The sequence below is a fragment of the Conger conger genome, chromosome 4 (genome assembly GCF_963514075.1).
Source record: "Conger conger chromosome 4, fConCon1.1, whole genome shotgun sequence".
NCBI classification, from domain to species: Eukaryota; Metazoa; Chordata; class Actinopteri; order Anguilliformes; family Congridae; genus Conger; species Conger conger.
The window spans coordinates 24,880,849-24,896,033 of record NC_083763.1 but is presented as its reverse complement, the minus strand read 5'-3'; the positions used below and the strand labels follow the sequence as shown (position 1 = coordinate 24,896,033).

The window sequence follows — 15,185 nt, the reverse complement described above, 5'->3', positions numbered from 1 at the left end:
AGGGTGACTAAAGTTTGGCAATTGCATCGCCCAGGGTATGAGAGGGTTCATGGGGGTCCATGTTTCATCACTATTTGGTGACCCCCACTGGTTGACTGGGCAAAAAAAATGGCAAAGCCACATATCAGCTGTCTTCCCCCTTGGCTGTGAATAGCTATGTGAAAAAAAGCAAGCTGATGACTCCAACTGTTTCTGAGGAGAACCACGGTTGTCTAGTCATTTCTCAAATCAGTATTGGGAATCCCACATTAACACCATAACAAATGGTCAACTGGATATTCCAATTTGGATGGGAGGTGTTCAGCACCTGTTGGGTACCACATTTATAAAAGAAACAATTTTCACCTAAACAAAAACAATCTGTGATGTTATATGCAATGCAATAACAAAGTGCTCTACATTCATCATGCTATTCATCACAGTATGCATAAAGTAAAAAAAGGGATTCATAGAATCCCCTGAAAGTACTGAAATGCAAACATTTCCATCTTCTACAGATGATTACAGGCAATATAACCATACATATTATGTGGAAAAGGTCTTACAGTACAGTACTTACCACTTGTAGCATGCTTGAGACACTCTCCCATGTGGCTTCCTCGATGTTATCCCCTCCATCTACCATTCCTTGGTAGCCCTGTCAATGTAAATACATGAACACTATTGTGTTGACTTGCTGTCTCACACAGTGCAGAGGGCTTTTGGAATCCATTTATCTTGTTACAGAAAGCACTGAGCTGACATCAGAGGAAAATGCATAGCCTTTGTCCTATACTGTATTAAGTCTTACATAAGAATACAGGGGAAAACCACTACAGTGCAATCACAGCGATCATGTCTAGTGGCTCACTGGCTGCTTTCAGCAGAGAAAGTAGTTCAATGTAGTTCCGTCATTGAATGGCAGGACAACTGGCAAGTTGTAAAAGAGCATTGATACATTTATAAAATCGGGTAGAGGTTCTACTGAACAGGCAGCCTTCCTGCTAAGCTAAAGGCCCTAAATGACAAACATGCAGCAGGCACTGGAATAATGTATATCTGCTTTTGGCCACAAACTCACCTCATGAATGAAGTAGACTTTGGCTCCCACATAGATTCCCATGCGAACTACAGCACGGACAGCGGCATTCATACCTGTGTATTCACACACAAAGAAATAGCTATATTATATTCTTTATATCTTAATTTAAGTTTCCCTCCTGTATTAGTTAGTAGCTAAATCACTGCAATCACATCTCCTTGCTGTAAGATCCAGCTATGCCAGCTTGACTAGCTTCAAAATTGAGCTGGCCAAGTTTGTCTTAAAGCTGGTCCAGCTGGGTATGAGCTGGCTAGTGCTGGTAGCGTGTCTGAGCTGTTAGCTGTTTCAAAACATACATAGCTTGAGCTAGTCAAACCATGTCAAGCAGGGAGCTTGTCTTAATTGGTCAACCAGTAAAACCGTGTTGTGCTAGGAGCTGGTCTGAACTGGTAAACCAGCTACCAGTTGTTGCAAACCGAGCTTGAGCTGCTTTTTTCAGCAGGGGTCTTTCAAAAGTACAGCAATAGCTCTTTCACACCAGTCAAGATGTCACTCAGAAGCATACTAATGCTTGACTGACATTTCAGAAACTAAAGTTACGGGGAAGCCAGGTGTAGCTTAATGGGGATTAATATTTTGCACTGGTTAGCATTGTCAGGCAGGTTTGTAACATCGTACTGCAGACTCACGTCTCTTTCAAAAATACAGTACTATCTGCATTCATACAAGTCAGGCAGTCAAAAGTATGCCAAAATGTTTGACTGACATATTTGAGAGCAAACACTATATGCAGCAAAGTTAAGGGGAAGCTAACTTTAGATAAATGTTAGTGGTGATGGTATGAAGCTACGTTAGCCAATGGTCACTTCACTAGGTCTGCTCTAGCCTGCCGGGAAGGAAGCATTGTGCAATTCTGAAGCATGAATACTCACAAACACATAATTTCCTTGTCACTTTTATTTTTATCAGGCAACATCCGGTAGTAGGATTTAGGCATGAGCTCCCTACCCAGGAGAGGAAATACGCCAGTAGAATTGTAGGGGAAAAGATTTGGACTCTGTCGTTTCCTAGACACGACATTTGGGGGCTCGTCCGGGATACGAAAGAGAAAGAGAAGCTCCCGGCGACTGGAGACCAGGGCGGAGAGTACTTTTTGATAGGCTGCAGCTGCAGCTTATCAGGGAATGAAAGTATTCAAGGACTCTGATCTCCTCTCCCGGACGCCGGAGGCAACATTCTCTCGTATAACTAACCCGGCAACTAAATTAAGGGGAAAAACGTAGCAAACTTTTCAGGAAATGTGCGCGCGGCGAACTGTGAGTAAACGGTGTGGGAATTTATTAATTGTGTTGGAAAATGTTTTTTTAGCAGAACTTGTATTAAGTCTAAAAAGTATATTGATACTGCGGACTGAAGTTATATTGTTGCTGCTAACGATTTTAAGTTATGTGATAAGAGGTGCCAGAGACTTGGAAGGAAAGAAACCCAAAAAGGGGATCCTGCAAGCTATATCTAGGTAGTTACCTCAAGGTGTGATGTAAGAGAAAAATTGCTGTGATGTAAGAGAAAATACTGTTACGCTGTGCTGATGCTTCGAAGGCTTGTGCAAATATAATGTTGTATTGAGGCAACAAAGGTAAAAATAACGCTGTGCTGAGGCTTAGAATGCTTGTGCGTATGCGGATATAACGTTGTATTGAGACAACGGAGGTAAAAATCGTTATTTATGTATGTGTAAGATAAGAAACGCAAAGAGTGAATAAAAGTATTAACGGGAGAAAATACAGGCTCTGGCGGAAAAATAAAGATAAAATATATAATAATATAGATAATAATAGGGAAAATAAAGGTTAAAGACATAATAATATAGATAATAATAGGCGGAAAAAATATAAATAAATAGATAATAATATAAAAGTATTATGGGCAGTATATGAAAATGAAAAAGGGAAAGAAAACGGCGATTGAGATAATAGCGGGGGTGTATCTTAAATGTATACAGGAGATAGAACTATCGCCGATAAGTGGAAACAAAAAAAGAACTAAGAAAATGATGGCAAAATGGCCGTTTGATAAGAAAAATATGCGGAGGAGAAGGAGAGCGTAATGGCGGCGGGTAGAAACTGAAGCGAAGAGGCGACTCCGCCTCCGTATGACGTGCGTGTGGCCTTGGGAAGGAGGAGTGTGGAGAAGGGGGGTCAAAACAGGTGCAGAGGGACTTAGCTGGGTGATACAGAACTATAATTTTTTTAAATAAAACAAGAACAACACAGAAACCCATACGGTTTCGCGATAAGGAGGAACTCCCCAAAATAGTAGGGCCATTATTAATTAGGGCTGCTGTACCTCGATACATTCCCTGGTCCACTCAGGGCATGCAACATGTAATAACAAATCTCCCTGAGTTACAGAGTGGAGTGAGCCACTGGTTCAGGGTGCTGGAGAAGGAGATGAGCGGCCGAATCTTGGCTGTCGGGGGCCTGAAGGCTCTCCTGGGGAAGGTTGTGGGGATGGAAACAATGCTGGACATATTCGAGCAGGCTGGCGTTGTCAGAGCCCAGATGCAAACCTACAGCAGTGGACAGTGGGCCATTTGACAATGTACGTGCTGCGCAGGTGGAGGCTGATAACCGAAAGGGACGCACAAACAGATCCCATAATGCCGTAAAGCCATACGGGAGGGGATGTCACCAGGAGTGGGGTGCCGCCTCTATGAGGTGGTGGGACTGAACACCATGACACACAGGGAGTTTGTGGATCATGTGGCGCACGCTGTAGAGACAGCGAGAAGAGGAAAAAAGCTGGAAGATCAAGCTAAAGACATTCAAAGAAAACTACTGTGCAGCTGAAGGAGCTGGAAGCCAAAGAACAAAAGCACCCCCCAAACCTGAACCATGGAGCAGCCCAATGGCGCCCCACCAGCGGTGGTCTACAACTTCTCCGGCATCCCTCACCCAGTGGCCATGCAAGGTAATATACAAGGGGGGGAACTACAAATGGGTGGGAACCAAATGAAGGGAGGGCCAGGGAATGGTGGGCAAGCCAATCAGGGGAAAGGGCAGCAGAATCAGCGCAATTTTGATGATGCTGGTAGGGGTAGTATTTACTGGTATTTAGCTGGTATTTATCTGATTCTAATTGGAGTAGATAATCAAAGTAAAAATAAAAGTAAACTTGGTGAACTTAGACAGAGTAGTAACACATAGAGCCAGACGCCTTCCTAAAGGTTCTTTGTCTCTTTTTATTTTCTTGCTCGTGTGAGCTTGTGGGTGAGGGACGTTGTCCCCGGTATTTGTATTTTGGTTTGTGTTTTTTCCTGAGCTGCGTCTCATGGTTCTTTATTTCCATGCCTAGTGTTTTTTCTGGGTTGTATGTTGTTATTTTGGTTTTGTTTTTTTTAGGGTCGCTTTATTCCAGCTTACAGCTGGGAGTGCCAGAAGCACCAACAGTGCCCCAGCGGACCCAGTACGAGAATTGCAAGCCGGCTCACCAGTGGAAGGACGTGCAGACCACATCCACTGGTTGGAAGATCAAGCCAGCTCACCAGTGGAGGGACGTGCAGACCACATCCACTGGTTGGATCCAGGAGCCCACCTGTTACATGGACTATGGCAATTCCTCGTGCTACGAATCAACATGTTAGCAAAATTAAAAGAAGTGTGTGATAATTTTAATAGTTGAGTCACTTAGGATAATACATACAGCTGTGATACGGCTATGGCCAGTCAAATTACGCGGGATGCACTTGTGCAGAGAGTGTTGGAGGAACCATGGAAACACTGTTATATTGAGGAGTCTGAAGCAATTGGATGCTGCTATAGCAGCAGGGGATGTGCAGGAACCCAACTTAGTATGGTGCATTGGCCAAGGGAGATATTCGGGGCCATAGGTTTTGACCCCGAAAGGGGGGAATGTAGGGGAAAATTCACAGAACGAAAGATCTCTCTCCTAAAAGCATGATAACCAATCACAAGTCAAAATAAGACTCCGCCTTAGTGAGCAGGCTGGTTCCTCCAAAACTCTCGACGATGTGTGCTAAAAGTTTATCAATATATCTGTATTAAAGTATGATATGTACCCTGTATAGTTTCAAACTGATTAACTGCTAAATTGTGCTAGGATTACACAGTGAGCCCAGCCAGCTGGCAGGGGGGGGGCCGTCTTGAACTGTGTAGACCAAACTGTCAAGGACACGGGCAGAGCAAGATATGACTATACAGCTGATTTCTCCGGGACTCTCGATGTTTTATGCCAGGAGTGTATCTATTTGACCTAGAACATTAATTATAGCTGAGCTTATGAAAACGCAAGAAACCACAGTGAAAACTGTTGAAATGAGAGCAAAGAATGCTACGTACATTTATTCCCTTAGAAGAGAATAATTAATCAAATGTTTAGTATGTCTGTATATTAGAAAAGTATATTAGAAGTGAATATTAATGAAATGTTTAGTTTGTCTGTATATTTTCAATGATTACTGCTGCTTAGTTTGTCTTATAAAAGCGAAAGATACAGAGTGATGTGTATGGATGACGTGTTAGAGGGAGGGCATCCAGAACTTTATGAGGTCTGGTAGTTTGCCAAGAGCAGGTGCGGGGTGAAGTGAGGACACGTAGTTGGCAGAATGCCCTGAACTTTGTACAGAGTTGGCAGAGCATAAGGACCGTTGGCAATTTGCCACAATGACGTTGTGGGAGGAGCGTTGGGAGGAGTTACGATAAGAAAAGTGTGGGTGATTTGCCAGAATGAGGTTTTAGGAGGAGTTGTAGGTAGAGTAACTGTGGGTAAAATGGGTGTACAAATGCCAGTCGGGGTTCAGTTCTGGAGAGCTGATCCGGCTTTATGCACGTGTGCTAATAAAGTCTGATTTTCCTGAAGATCTTGCTGCCTGGTGTCATCTTTTCCCTTGCGGAGATGTTTTTCGACAAATTGAAGATTTGGACTCTGTCGTTTCCTAGACACGACAGAATCTCCCGAAAATAAGCATTAGTACTATGCATGGGGGCCCAGATATCACAGCCAGCCAGCTAACAAACAACTGAACAGATGTGTAATCCATACACCTCTCCTATTGCTCTCCTCCTCATTCTTCTGACACATGCTTTTCAGATACAGTACAGAAACAAGGGGCCATGCCTAGAAATGTCCCAAACAGTCTACAATTACAAATCCAGTTAGACAAGCAAGGCATCGGGCTGAAATGAACACAGACACAGGTTGTCAGTGTAACATAGTAATGAATGAGCATATTTGATTTATTATATTTTCAAAGAGTAGCATTCCATCCTACCACAATGCTGATAAATCTAAGAAATTTGCTGTCATGGAAATTAATTTAAAATTGTATGCAAATAGTAAATATCTGAAGATTTTGGCACTTCCCATCTTGAATACAAGATGTGAAGAACACTGATCTAAGTTTGACAAAGTCATATGAGCAAAACAACGATACTGCCGGTAACATAGCATGTGTTAGCTTGACTGTTAGCCAAAATGAATCAAAATCTTCACAGCACATAATGGAATTATTTCTGTTTGAATGTAAACTGAAAATTGTAAACAAAACGGTCCTAACATATATGGATGGAAGAAATAGCGTGCACATGCACAATCATAAAAAGGCAACCATCCTACCATCACCAGCACAGATTTGGAGCAACTGTCATATCAACAGTTATCTCACACCTTACTGGCTCAGAGAAGATGTGATCCTGAATGTTCTAAAGCAATTACAGAGAGGGTATACAATATGATTGCCAAAGATATGCTAGGGATATGCTAGGGATATGCTAGTAAACATCACATACAGGGGAGTGCTCTTGATACGTTCTAATTTTCTTTCTCTAGAACAAGTGCCTCCTATTCTTACCATACTGTGAACTTCCCAGTTACAGTGTCCAGCCTACTTAATCAACAGTGGAACAGCTAAAGAGCATGTCTAACAGGATAACTAAAAAAACAGAACATAACTGATTATCTAAAATGAATACATAACACTTAACATAAAAGTTTTTTGTTATAAAAATAGAAATTGTTTAATTATCATTGCCCTCTTTAACTTAACAACAATATGCAATAACTGTGTCATTTCACTCAGGAAGGTTTTTGCCCACAAGAATGTGATTCAACATCATTCAACATTATTTAAAACATTGAAATACAGAGCATGATTTTAAAATGTCCCTGTTTGTTCAACATGCTATTAATTACACAGCAGAATTTACACAAATTATACAAAAAGGGCCTATGCAAATCTAAAATGACAGTGTTCCAGACAGCAGCTGAATTAGAAGCTTAAGTAGTAAGTTCAAAGCATGTTCCATGTTGATGTGAGTACAATTCTGTATTTCTTTGTTGTGTAAACAAAGAGTTGGAATAGGCACAGTAATCATTGCAAAAGCTGATTGAGAATGATTATTTTCTAATCTCTAGTTCTAGCCCTTACCACAGCCAAATGTTTGGTTTCAGATCCCATTATTTATTCTTCTTCTGAGTATGTGTGCGTGCATGCTTGCGTGCATGCGTGCAAGCGTGTGGTTAAGCCAGCCATCTTCGGCCACAGGGCTATTCATTTCCATGTTTAGTCAAATGCTAAAGAAAGCTCCACCCACTTGCCGCTTGGCTGCTATTCACTGGCTTTTCAGGAAACAGGAGAAACTGTCAGGCCATGCCTGGACTGTTAATGAAAAAGTCTGAAATGCTTTGAAGACCACCACAGCATGTAATATGAGGTGAACAAACTTACAAACTTAATCTGTCGGCAGTCACTGCCGGAGGAAAAAAAGTCTTAATGCAGTTATAAGTCTCAGCTGCTTCTTATGCGTTTTCCAGTTTACAGAAAAGGAAACCAAGACTGCTGATTAGACATTTAACACAGTGAGCCTACACGCAGACGTAGGAAAAGCTGTGGTGTAACCGAGAAACCTAAAATAAATAGCCTCACTGTCACCACCCAGACAGGCCTTCTCAGCCTAGCCTGTGAAGAGAAAACCTTTCCAAAAACATAAATTATGGGCATTTGAATAGATAAAAGCTCCCTCTGGTCCAATTTCAGATTACTACTTTCGTAGAATCTAGATACAGACCATTATATGCATGGCCTGTTTGGTTTAATTAGTAAAGCATCAATCAACAGCATCATTTAGATATCAGGTTTTAGTATGAGCCCTCACTGTTCAAAGAAAGAGTTCATGTTGTTGCATTGCCACAAGGCCTTCCCATGTAAGATATACCTAAATAGCCTACTGTGTAGTACGCTGTCCTGTTACTTGTTTGCAAGCATTTCTGAATCCCACACAGGTGGTAAAAATGGAATGAAACCTGAATGAGAACTATTAAAGTCCAATAAATTGACACACTTTAGACACTTCAGACTAATTTACAGACACTGTTCCTTAGTTTGAGCCTTCTGGGTGACGTCAAAATAAGGCATGATTTCTTGGTGTAGTGGCAGCTTGGAGCCACAGCAAGGAACCAAATTCTGAGTGTGTATGTTCTGACTGTGGCCAGGGGTCCCTAAAGGCAAAACACAGTTGGGTCATTGGCATTGCCAAGGGAGGGTGGGGTACAGCTGAAAGGACTGCCCTCATCTCTCTGGGCTCTCACAGCAGCTCCAGCAAATTTGGTACCGTCAGTTTGCCAGCGCCAGTTATACATGGGGTGTACAATACTGGAACAATGACTGGCAGCTGACTGCATGGATTTACCAGACAAGAACGTGGATGTTAATGTGTGCTCTCCATAATTAATGGAGGATGTACACTTAGGAATGGACAGTCAAAATTCAGAAAAAAAGAAGGATTTACAGCTGTTTGAAAACACATGTTCTCTACCACACTGCAAATGCTGGCTGAAGTTTCACAAACATAATGATGTGCCACAACGTCTTTCAGCACAGTGGTCTCAGCTATTTCAATTTGAAAATGTTCTAAATGAAAATAAAATGCAATGTCATTTTTGTACAATACATACATACAACCAATCAAGGCATAGCATCACTGTACAAGTTGCTTACATTTACATTTACATTTTAGTCATTTGGCAGACGCTTTTAATCCAAAGCGACTTACAAGTGCATAGGTTCTACCACAAGTCAAAGCATCACATCCAGAACTAGAAAAATACACCTGGACTGCTGTTCTAAACATATAGTCGTCATCATAAGTGCATTTTTTTTTTTTTTTGGGGGGGGGGGGGGGTTAGACAGGGATAGGGGTATCAGAAGGGGGGGGCGGGGTAAATCAGGAGGGGGGACTAAGGTAGAGTTTGAACAGGTGTGTTTTGAGTCTGCGTCGAAATAGGGGGAGGGATTCTGCTGTCCTGACAGTGGTAGGCAAGTCATTCCACCACTGAGGAACCAGAACGGAAAACAGGCGTGAACGTGCAGCTCGACCGCCAGGTGCCCGTAGAGAGGGAATCGTAAGGCGACCAGAGCTGGCAGACCGGAGTGGTCTAGCTGGGGAGTAGGGAGTGATCAGGGATTGTATGTAATGTGGGGCAGTCCCCTTAGCAGCCTGAAATGCCAACACTAGGGCCTTGAATCGGATGCGTGCGGCAATAGGAAGCCAGTGGAGGCCAATGAGAAGCGGGGTGACATGAGCCGACCTGGGCTGACTGGTGATCAAGCGGGCTGCAGCATTCTGGACCAGCTGGAGGGGCTTGATGGCGCACGCTGGGAGGCCGGCTAGGAGGGAGTTGCAGTAATCCAGGCGGGAAATGACGAGCGCCTGGACTAGGAGCTGGGTGGCTTTCTCCGTCAGGAGATGACGGATGCGGCGTATATTAAACAGAAAGAACCTGCAGGTTCTGGCAGTGGAGGATACTTGTGGAGCCAGGGAGAGGCAGTTATCAAGAGTCACCCCAAGATTCTTTGCCGTACGGGAGGAGGAAACTACAAAGTCCTCCACAGTCAGTGAGAGGTCGATTGACGGAGAGGACTTAGCAGGGATGTAGAGAAGCTCAGTTTTGGCAAGGTTGAGCTTCAGGTGATGGGAAGTCATCCATGCAGAGATATCAGCCAAGCAGGCAGAGATCTGTGTGGTGATTTGGGTGTCAGGGGGGAAGGAAATGAAGAGTTGGGTGTCATCAGCGTAGGAGTGATAAGAGAAGCCGTGGGAAGAGATAACAGAACCAAGAGACATGGTGTATAGCGAGAAGAGGAGAGGCCCAAGAACCGAGCCCTGCGGGACTCCAGTTCGTAGGGGTTGAGGGTCGGAGAGTGCGCCCCTCCAAGTCACCTGGTAGGAGCGACCAGAGAGGTAGGAGGAAAACCAAGCGAGTGCAGAACCTGTGACACCCATCCCAGCCAGCGATGAGAGCAGAATCTCATGGTTGACTGTATCGAAGGCGGCCGACAGGTCGAGGAAGATGAGGACAGAGGAGAGGGATTTTGCTTTAACAGAGTGGAGTGCCTCAGTGACCGCGAGCAGGGCGGTTTCAGTGGAGTGGCCACTCTTGAAGCCAGACTGGTTGGGGTCATGGAGATTGTTGTGGAGAAGATAGGTGGACAGTTGGGAGCAGACCGCCCGTTCCAGGGTTTTAGCGAGAAAGGGAAGAAGAGAGACAGGCCGGTAGTTGTTCAGGGCAGAGGGATCGAGAGTAGGTTTTTTGAGGAGGGGAGTGACTCTGGCCCTCTTCAGGGAAGAGGGCATGGTGCCGGAAGAGAGGGAGGTGTTGATTAGAGAGGAGAGAAAAGGGAGAATGTCCTCAGATATAGATTGTAGGAGGGTAGAGGGGATGGGGTCAAGAGGACAGGTGGTTGGGCGGTGGGAAGTAAGGAGTTTCAGCGTGTCGGCATCAGAGAGGGGAGAAAAGGAGGTTAGGGAGTTGGGGAGGGTAGGAGGGTCAGCAGGGGTGGAGGGTTGGGAGAAGGAATTGCGAATAGCATCGACCTTCTTTTCAAAGAAGGAGACAAAGTCATCAGGTGTGAGTGATGAGGGGGGTGGGGGGGGAGGGGGGGCCAGAAGAGAGGAGAAAGTTGAAAACAGTTTGCGGGGATTAGAGGCGGCTGCGTTAATTTTCGAGTGAAAGAAGGAAGATTTAGCTAGAGAGACAGAGGAATGGAAAGATGATAAGATGATAAGATGATAAGATGCTTCTTGCTTTATACTACAAACGTCATATGCCGCCATACCAGCCATCATAAAGGTTGTCAGAAATGTATGTTAATCTTTGAAATATAATTCATTGCATAGCACAATGTCTGAGTAAAATATAAGCTTATGCTTTGTCCTTGAAGCCTTGATTGCTTGGGGAAGTACAAGCAGTTGTTTCTGCATGTCTGGTTGACATAGCAACCTGGATGTCAACCCACCAAATCAAACTCTGGGGAAAACAGAACTCTTGCTGGACTGATGCTGCAATTGCTGTTCACAGTTCCACAATGTCTCCCTCCTGCTTAGCTAAAAACCCTGGACTAGCTGTAAATGTTACCCTTGATGACCAGCTGAGCTTCTCTGAACACACAATGCAGCAACCACTCGGTTGTGCAGGTTCTCCCTTCACAACATCAGAAGAGTCTTTCCCTTACCCAACCAAGAGACGACACAGCTTCTTGTACAGAACCTCTTGCAAACTTGTCTGAACTACTGTAAGAGCCAGCTGGTTATGTGCCATCAAGCCACGGTAACTGGTCCAGAATGCTGCTTCAACTCAAATCTGTCACTCTGGCACACTAAGTTGCAAATGGTACTGTCCCTTCCTACCTTCAGACGATTGCACCATACACCCCAACCGTACCTCACTGTTCAGCATTCTCTTGCTAGTTGTCTGCCCCGTCTCCCCAAGCACCTGGCGGCCACTCCTACTTTTGGCTCTTCTTTTCCCTTGCCCCCCAAGGGTGGAACAACCTCCCCAAATCAGTCAGTAAGGCAGATTCAATGTCTGTATTATATTTTTGGACTACACCGGAATGTTTCTATTTAAATTAATACAAAATGTCCCCTTCTGTCCCTTGTTCTTATAGATCTTGCGACATGCACCCTGATGGTGGCACTTTGCCTATCACTAGCCCTTGTATTGTTTGCTTGCCAAGGGAAATAGACTTTTAGGTTGCTTTGGCTAAATGGCTATACTGTAAGTGGCAACTTACAACTTAAGATTATATTCGCCCAACAAAAGTCCATTCGAAAAGCAAAATTACCTTGAAAGGTCATTGCTGGTCTACTGCAATATAGCAGTCAAAACACCTTAAAATCACTGCATATCTGCCCACAACAGTACTAACAAAGAAAATACAATTTCTTAGGTGAATTCGGATATCAGTTCCTTTTGTCTGGATTCTGTAAACAGCAGCACGGATATTCTCCACTTCTGTAAGTTGCTAAGGACAAGTGCATATGTGAATAAAATGTAAATGCCCAACACCACCTGAAAGGCCTCATACATAAATAATCCAGCTTTTGCATGTCATCAGAATGTGTAGAATAGGCAATATTGTCTAGTGTATCGTGCTGAATTGCACCACAAAATTGTCAAATTATATTATGTTACAGTGGGGTGCAAATTTGGGCACCCCTGGTTTAAATGTCTGTTACAATTAATCCGTATGTGATCGCAAGCAACCCTAAACTCTAAATGGTACAGATTTAAACATGAGACCTTTCTGAAAAATGTAAACCTTTTTATTTTAATTTCTTACTGTTTATAAATTGTAAATAAATGAAAGGGGCCCTGTGCTATTCTTTGTTACTTTAGAAAAATATTATTACTAAGGCCCAGAGCCAGGTCATTTACTCATTAGGGCTTCAATAATCAGGTGAGTATAAGTCCAGGGCTGAACTTTTTATTCTGAACTAACTCCATGCCTTCTAACATATCCAACTACAGTGGCTGTTCTGTACAACGATGGGTTTCTCGAAAAAGTTGTACAAGAATTTCAGAATGAAGATGGTTCATTTCTACCAAGAAGTAGAAGGCTACAAACTCTCTCAATGTTTCAAACGACCTATTTCCACTGTCAGAAAATATTATTAGAAAATGGAAGATAAATTGAACAGTTGAAGTCAAGGCAAGGTCTGGAAGACCAAGAAAGATTTCAGATATAATGGCCTGAGACCTGATGAAAAATGCTAAGAATAACCCACACTTCACTGCAAACACAGGTCTAGCTCTTCAAAGATACATATGCATTTATTTTCGTATAACGTCCTGGGAGTCCATCGTGCCTCATCAAGAACATTACAATAACATTCAATAATTTGCAAATGATTATTACGACAATATTGTCCTGATCCTAAGGCTCGTGCTAGGCCGAATCTGAATGCATTTCCAAATGCGTAAAGCTTACGATTATTTATTGCCCACTATGTACCATCACATACTTTATTCTACAAATTCTGAGTGTATTACGACAGGAGAGACACACTTAATCGTCTAATTCGAGCCAGAGTAGTTCTGATGCGAGGTTTCCTCTGGCGCACCATGCAGAAACTGCAGCGACTGCAGCTCCTCACGTACGCACAGCTCGCCTCACGACGCACAATCACATAGAGGTTAGCGAGGAGCTATTCTGGTTTAATCGAATTCACTGTTGACCGTTGTGTTAAGATTAGCGACTGTCATTACATACTAATTGTTCCCTGATGAGTGCAGAATACCACACGAGCGAAATGGTGCACTGTACAAGAAGGGTCAGTAGAATCCTGGCAACATTTGTAGCTTCCTATTCTGGCCAAGTTGAACGTCGATGATGTCAGTAACAAATGTGGACCGCTTCGCACGAATTCCTATAACCACAGCACCATGTCACTGCATGGATGCTGAAAGTGAAACGCGTCGCAAAGTGCCAGCAACACGATGGCCACATGAACTTGATGAAAAATTCCGCAATGCAGCAGCAAGCCATTTCTATCGTAAGTCTCTTGTCTACGACTGTTCATTGAAAAGCATCTAAATCTTAAGGATTTACATGTTTCACTGAAATAGTTCCATGAAGTTAGGCACCTGCTGTCTTTACTCGCATACTCACATTGACATTTTTTTCTGCTAAATACCTGGCCTGCTAGTTTGCTACCGTATGCAAAAAGTGAAGTCAGTAATTTAGTAGCAATAAAACAGTGGTTGTCTAAACACTAAATATCCACCGTTTATAATGACCGATAAATAAATATTACTATAATCATATGTTTAAAAGATTCCCCAGGCTCAGCAAAGCTGAACATATTAGAGGGTAGCCTATTTTGCTACTGTGTCTATAAAATGCCTACCTTGAGCATCCCCTCCACTCGTCAGCACGGCGATGGCTTTCCCCGCGCCAGAGAGATTCTCGAAGAATTTCTTATGATCAGGCTGTGCCATATTTGTTTTAAAATTAAATATTATCAGATCTTAATATGAGTATACTTTCGTATCACATAAATGCGATTCAACGAACAATGTGGTTTCAGGTGCAGGTGTCAGAAAGGACTTGCCGGCCGCTATCCCCTTCCTGTTTGTCCCTGTCCACCGGTCCTCCTCGGCTCTGCTATTTTCTCACAGTTCAACGCTGCAACTTTGCGGACAAATTGACAGTGTATTCATCCAATAGAATTGAAGATCACGTATTCTTCTGCTTGTTTTAACCAATCGCAGATGAGAATTCCAGTGGCTCAGTAAGGCGATGAAGACGGGGATAAAAGAAGGCTAAATCATATTAGCAAGAAACAGTTTTCAATTTAGTCAGCTGATTGGGTGTTGCGTCTGATGAGTAGATTACAGATTAGTTACTAGTCGAGCTGCATGATGCACTGCTAACGAAGAGGTAAAACCTCAGTGACTCAAGTCCTGTAGTATTTCGATATGTCCAGACAATTCAAATATTGTTTGAATGGCTTTTGAGGTCTAATTAAAATGTTCAAAACCTTCAAGTCATTAAACCCCTATGCCCGAAAAAGGTGACGAAGTGCTTGAGTGATACAGTACTTCGGCACTCAGTAGGCTACTATACTTTAATTGGTGTTTTGCACCTGACTGTAACAGTGGTGTGACGATGATGCCTCTAAACAAACCCCGCCCACGAGGCGCACTCAACCGCTTGCTGGTCTGTCTATCACAAGAGCTAAGCGCTATTGGCGAATATTTTACGGACATACTGGACTGTGTTTCTGTAACGTTGATGGAGTCGGGGAGAAGAGGGTTACTTGCTGGAGGGAAGGAGCGCCACCAAGGGATACACGGTGTGCCAGTG

The 15,185-nt window shown here is 43.3% G+C and overlaps 1 protein-coding gene across 5 annotated transcripts in view; it reads right to left on the bottom strand.

Moving 5' to 3' along the window:
• Window positions 1-14,910, bottom strand: part of pfkpa (phosphofructokinase, platelet a) — a 39,960-nt gene extending 25,050 nt beyond the window's left edge. For 2 of the 5 annotated variants that reach the window (XM_061237542.1, XM_061237541.1), the window contains exons 1-3: window positions 14,227-14,909; window positions 1,061-1,134; window positions 560-637 (exon numbers count right to left, since the gene is read on the bottom strand). In XM_061237542.1, the coding sequence (XP_061093526.1) occupies window positions 560-637; window positions 1,061-1,134; window positions 14,227-14,317 (243 nt within the window). In that variant the 5' untranslated portion in view covers window positions 14,318-14,909. Of the gene's footprint in view, window positions 1-559; window positions 638-1,060; window positions 1,135-14,226 lie in introns of all 5 variants that reach the window. The other 3 variants (XM_061237543.1, XM_061237538.1, XM_061237540.1) reach the window with 3 other exon arrangements.
• Window positions 14,911-15,185: the final 275 nt, after the last annotated feature.